This window comes from Leptodactylus fuscus, chromosome 1 (assembly GCF_031893055.1).
Source record: "Leptodactylus fuscus isolate aLepFus1 chromosome 1, aLepFus1.hap2, whole genome shotgun sequence".
NCBI lineage: Eukaryota > Metazoa > Chordata > Amphibia > Anura > Leptodactylidae > Leptodactylus > Leptodactylus fuscus.
Window position 1 is genome coordinate 67,410,587 of NC_134265.1, and position 6,000 is coordinate 67,416,586.

General features: G+C 43.0%; 1 protein-coding gene across 1 annotated transcript in view; it reads right to left on the reverse strand.

Moving 5' to 3' along the window:
- RIOK2 (RIO kinase 2) overlaps window positions 1-5,509 on the reverse strand; it is a 30,517-nt gene extending 25,008 nt beyond the window's left edge. The window contains exons 1-3 of the mRNA XM_075271461.1: window positions 5,385-5,509; window positions 2,840-2,978; window positions 1,097-1,213 (exon numbers count right to left, since the gene is read on the reverse strand). Coding sequence (XP_075127562.1) covers window positions 1,097-1,213; window positions 2,840-2,978; window positions 5,385-5,450 — 322 coding nt within the window. The 5' untranslated portion in view covers window positions 5,451-5,509. The remainder of the gene's footprint in view (window positions 1-1,096; window positions 1,214-2,839; window positions 2,979-5,384) is intronic.
- Window positions 5,510-6,000: the final 491 nt, after the last annotated feature.

A 6,000-nucleotide genomic window follows, 5' to 3' on the forward strand; every position in this document is an offset into this window, starting at 1 on the left:
GGTTCAGAAGGATTCTCCTGCCTAGTTGATTGATTTATTGCCTCATTCCATGTATTAGTAGCTTTTTATCTACAACCTCTCAGTGTTAAAAACACAAGGAGTAGCTTTAGTATAGTAGCAGCCGCAATTATTTGAGTGTCTTTTTTATCCCCACTCCCCTCTTCATAGATTAATATGGAGAAATTAACTCTATCTGAAGAGTGGAGAAGAAAACAAATGTATATTTTTAATAAGATATAGTACAAAGTGTGACATATGATCTTACTATTCATTTATAATGGAGGCACGAATTAAGCAAATCATTGCATCCAAGATAAAAGCGATGAAGGGATAAAAAGGATGAAGTGGTCAGATTTTATGCCCCTCCAACAAGTCATAGATAGATGCTAAATGCTTGAAGATTTGATCATTAGCATATGTTTATGGATTGTCCTTCATGGGTCTGCAAATCCAATGTGGAGGAGTGTATATAAAAATTTAAGCTCTGTGAACTTTTCACACAGAATAGCCAATTTAAGGGCATTCCTAGTAGTAAAGGTGGCCAGACACTGTAGAAAGCGGTCAGCTGTGACAGATATTCCTACCCCATACACATACAGAGTCAAACATGCATGTATCCAAAAAGCAGAGAAAGGAATAAGTCATAGCCAAACACTTCTGCAACTGGAATTTAACATGCTGACCCTTTTTTTCTGTCGATATATGGCATAAAGGGAGACATGGGAAACCCCTTTTTCACATTTGATTGGTTGTCTGATCCTACTGAAATTCGCTGGTTTGTCTAACATTCACCTAAAGGCTAAAATAAAATCTTTAACCACAATCACTGTTTTGTCCTGTAGTCTAAACCTCTGAAAACATCAGTATGTGACTAATATTAGCAGCTCATTTTATCATATGTATGCTTGTAAGGTCTAAGCTTTGTGTGTACAGCTCCTAAATCTAAGTATCTGCTTTTTGCCACTCTTTGATTCCGGTCAGCTTCATACAGTGACATGCACAGTCAACCTTCTAGACGCACGGACGTGACATCTTGATGTTTAATAAAAAATGCAGACTAAATCCACCACTGGTTTTAATAGAAGAACATTCTTACCTGACTCTTTACCAACACCCATCTGGTTGCCAACTGAAGTGACGACATCTCGAGATGAAAGAGTCTTTAGTGCCAGGTAGTCATATCCGCCATAAATTAGCCGGTATCCCTGGACAGCTGAATAGGAAACACAAGAATAAATCACTGCCTCCAGCCCATCTAAGTGTTCAGAGGAACAGCATGCCACCACAGTGCCAATAAGGGAGGCAAAACCTCAAACCCTCTGCAATACAGTTAAAGTTGTTGAGTGATGCAATAAAATACTGTATTTGCTACAGTCTCGCTTATTCCTTGTTTACTGCTGTAACCAATATGCCTTAAAAATTGCATATATATGCTGTACAATAACACAGGCTTTGGTCATTGCAGTATACTCCGTCCCCCTTGCCCTGTATAGGGGACAGGTACACTTTAAAGAGGTCCAGTGTTAGACTTCTGGGTCCAGAGCACTATAAACCAATTACATAGAAGATTCTCTCTCATAAAAGCTGTCATGGCATTCAACAAAAGCAATAAAGGCAATCTCAGCTGGCATTGTAAATACTGCATATAGTATGACAGCATCCACACCCAAATCTACTTTGTGTAAAATTCCATGTTGCACAACAAATTTCACAATGGATATAATGCAGATTTCAATATTTACATTATTTTTGTAACTATACCACAGGCTGAAAACCCCAAAATACAAAGTCTGAACTTAGGGCTAGTTCACACGTGGGCAAAGGGGCGGATTTTGACAGCGGATTTCGCTTCAAAAACCGCCCCTTTACAATAGTGGTCTATATAGACCGCTAGCTTTTTTTTTCCTCCTAGCGGTTTATCGCCGCTAGCGGAAAAAAGAAGCGACATGACCTTTCTTCAGGCGAAAAACGCCTGAAGAAATCCATAGAAGTGAATGGGAGGCGAAAACCTTTTCTGCAAAAAAACGCGCGCTTTTCGCCCGCGGTTTCTATAGCACATATAGGAAAAACAAACCCTAGCGAAAACCACATCAAAAACCGCGCGGAATGCTAAAATCCCCGCGGTTTTTAACCTCGCACAAATAAGCTAGGCGGTTTTCACGTGTGAACTAGCCCTTACAGTGGAATTTCATGTCCTCTATCATGTGCCATGTTATATTGGTGCTGTTACCCATATCACTGCAATGTCAAAGGGATCGTCCTCACAGCTCCGCGCCATCACCCCCTTCACAGTACAGGTGCAAAAGAGTACCGTCAGGGGGACAAGCTGTGAGGCCGGACCCTCTAACAGTGCATTGATATCAGTACCAAAACTAATGGCACCAATATCTGTGTCATAGAGGCACATACCTGCACTGAATTCAGCACAGTGTCAGCTTTGTAGCGATATGTAACATGGCACATGTTTGAGGGCATGAAAGATTTTCTTTAAAGGCTTGTATCGCAATCATCACTTATCCAATATCCACAGCATAGGTGACAAGGCGTTTGGTGAAGGTACAACAACTGGGATCCTCACATTTGACAAAAATAAGGGACATGGATCCACCCACTTAAATGAAGTGGTGCTCACACATCTGCTGCCACTGCATTTACCCTTATGGGACTGCAGATGTGCAACTACTGCTTTACTGAAATACATAGAGTGGAGTTGGGACTCAGGAACCCCATTTTGACCTATAACCTTTAACCTACGGCTGCTGTCGTGAGTTGCCTAAACTGAAATCAATTATGTTGATGCAGGCTTGTTAAAAAAAAAACAAAAAACAAAAATACTTACTCTTTGTGCGCTCATATGCAATAAGTTTATGCTTTACAAGCTCTCGCAAGATTTTGTTGCAACCGCCATGTTTCAGACTGGCTATGGAGGCAATGAGACTGGCGGGCACTATCTCATGGTTCCTCATGCCCATTTCAACCTAAAGAAAACAGTAACAGTCATTAATGAAGACAATGCAACCAGAGTGACTACTATTAGGCTGTAACTGAGCATATCCTCTTCTGTGCAGGGGCTACATAGAAAGCTGACGCAGTTAGTACCTACACAGAAGAAGATGTAGCTACAAATAACAACAGAAAGAGCGGTCACATAGGTAAATCAAGCGATCACACCAAATGGTCTATAGTGTTTACATGGCCTATAAATGAACAAACTGCGACAAGGGTAAGTTATAATACAATTCACAGATACAGTAGGCACGACACAATTAAATTGTAGTTTAGCGGATTTAATTTTTTTTTTTTTTTTAAATAAAGTTGCTAACCCCTTTAATGTGACCCTGTCAGGTGATTTCTTCAGCACTATCAAGAAGCTGAGCTCCGTGATATACAGATTTATACAATTTGAAGTAAAAAGAGTAAATCCTAACAAGACTCCAAAGACAGACAGTAAGGCTGAAGCCCCACGTCGCGGAAACACAGCTTTTTTTTGTTGCAGGTTTTTTTTTAGCCAAAGCCAAGAATGGCTACAAAAGGAATGGGAAATATATAGAGTCTATAAACTTCTCCCTTCTGCTCTTAGTCCACTCCTGGCTATAAAAAAAAAAAAAAAAAAAAAAAAACGCAACAAAATCTACAACTAAAAAATCTGCATTTCCGCAACATGGGTCCTCAGCCTAAGAATCTTAGGCTAAGGCCCCACAGGCTGGAAACATCACACTAAAGCGCAGTGGGAACAACCGCAGTGGGAACGCATCGTGGTTCTTTGAACAGAAAGTTCACAGAGTTTTCCTCCGTGTTTTTTTTTTAATATGTAGATTGTGAGCCCCATATAGGGATCACAACATACATTTTTTTTTCCTATCATTATGTCATTGTAGAATGGGAGGAAATCCACGCAAACACGGGGAGAACATTCAAACTCCTTGCAGATGTTGTTCCTGGCAGGATTCGAACCCAGAACTCCAGCACTGCAAGGCTGCAGTGCTAACCACTGAGCCAGAGTGCTGCCCCCCTCCATGGTCTGTTACAATTATATCTACTGGAAAGCCACCGGCGTTTCTGTAGATATAATTGACATGCCGCATATTCACGCTGTGGATTTTAACACAGGGTGGGTACGGGATTCGCATGAATCCCATCCACTTTGCTGTTGCTGTATAATACCACAATTTTTCTTGCAGCGTTTACACCATGGTAGAATCGTGCCGTTTCCGGCACGTGGGGCCCCGGCCTTAAAAGGGTTCTGCACAGATTTATTTATTTTTTTTTCTCAGGAATGGGGTTTAAATTTTGTACTCGGTGGTTCTGGGCTGAGTTCATAGGTCACATTATTGGTAATAGCACCAGGCCCTTGTGTCGCTCAGCCTCCTCCCTACTATCACCACTAATTACCTCCGCTATGGGAAATGGCTTTATTATAACCAACCCCATAGTGCAGGTAACTTCTGTCAGGTTGGCTGGCTTTATATGTATTTTGATTGCCGACTTACATTTCACTGGTGGGCATTATCAGCTTAGATGAGCGAACACTGTTCGGATCAGCCGATGCGAACAGCACACTCCCATAGAAATGAATGGAAGCACCTGTGACGCTGACTTTGCCGGCGGATGGCGTCACAGGTGCTTCCCTTCATTTCTATGGGAGCGTGCTGTTTGGATCGGCTGATCCGAACAGTGTTCGCTCATCTCTATGTGCAACTATATGCTGGTCACACTGGGTATCGGACCCTGACAAATCATATACTGACGACCTATCCTGTCCATGTCAGTATGAAAAAAAATGATATGAGGCCAGAAAACTCCCTCAATGGATTATTACGGTCCCTTTATCCTACTCATATCAGTTAACAGCTCAGTGAGGGTCCGATAGCGGAGACCACTGCTGATCAGCTGTGTGAAAGTGATGCAGCATTTATTTAATTCTGTGACTCCCTTCTGTGATTACATGGAGCACCATCTGACTCATATTGGCCGTACAATGTAATTATAGCATCCCCTATAGAAGCGATCTGGGGAGGGGGTAAATACATTGTACAGCTCATCTGAATCAGATGGCATTGGGTGTAAGCACTGAAATCGTCATAGAGGTCACATGACCCCTTCATACAGCTGATGAGTGGGGGGTCTGGGTGTCAGACCCCCACTAATGTTTTACTGATGACCTATCCTGAGAATATACATAAGGTCCAGCCCGAACTCTATGCCCAATTCAGTAACTGGGAACTCTGGCTGAACTAAAGGTCGTCAGTGAGAACCTCAAACCTCCCTACTGGAGTGAGAGCTGCGGCGGGTCATGGACTGTAGTTCACCCCGAGCTCCTAGGACAGACTGCTATGTAGACGAACTATCGCTCAATGTAGACACGACCATACCCCCGTACATACCGCAGTGAGCACTCTGAAGTCATCTCTGGACAAATACCGCAGCAGCACCACGTTCAGCTTCCCCATGCTGACCACCTGGCTGCCTGGAACGCACAACTCTCACACGTGCGTTCCACCACCACGAACACGTCATCACGCTCGTACCGCAGAGCATGCCGGACTGTCCTGGCAGCTGTGTAGTGAACTCTGTTGTATTAGCTGACGTTTATGGTACAATGTGGACATAGAACAATTCATGTTACTGAAATGAAAGAGAACATTTTGCTTTGTAAATTTCCGTGTTATGTTACCATTGCGTACATTTTAGGAGCGTACTGACAGGGTGTTGTTGGTTGTATCACCCTGCCAGGACCTTGGCTGCCTAGGTGAAAACTGGAAAGTTTGAAGTGGGCGGGAGCAGAGACTGGAGGGGCCATCACTGCACGGGACATAGGTACAATAATGGAGTATGGCCAGTGGTAGTGGAGCACGTACTGTAGTCATATGGGATGGTGTAAGAGGGTTAGGCAGCCAGGGGGTGGTTATACTGCTGGGATTTGTAGTGCTGCAGTATACAGCTACATACTAGTAGTAGGATACTACACCTGTCTTCGCATTGGTATCAGGTAGAGGGGTG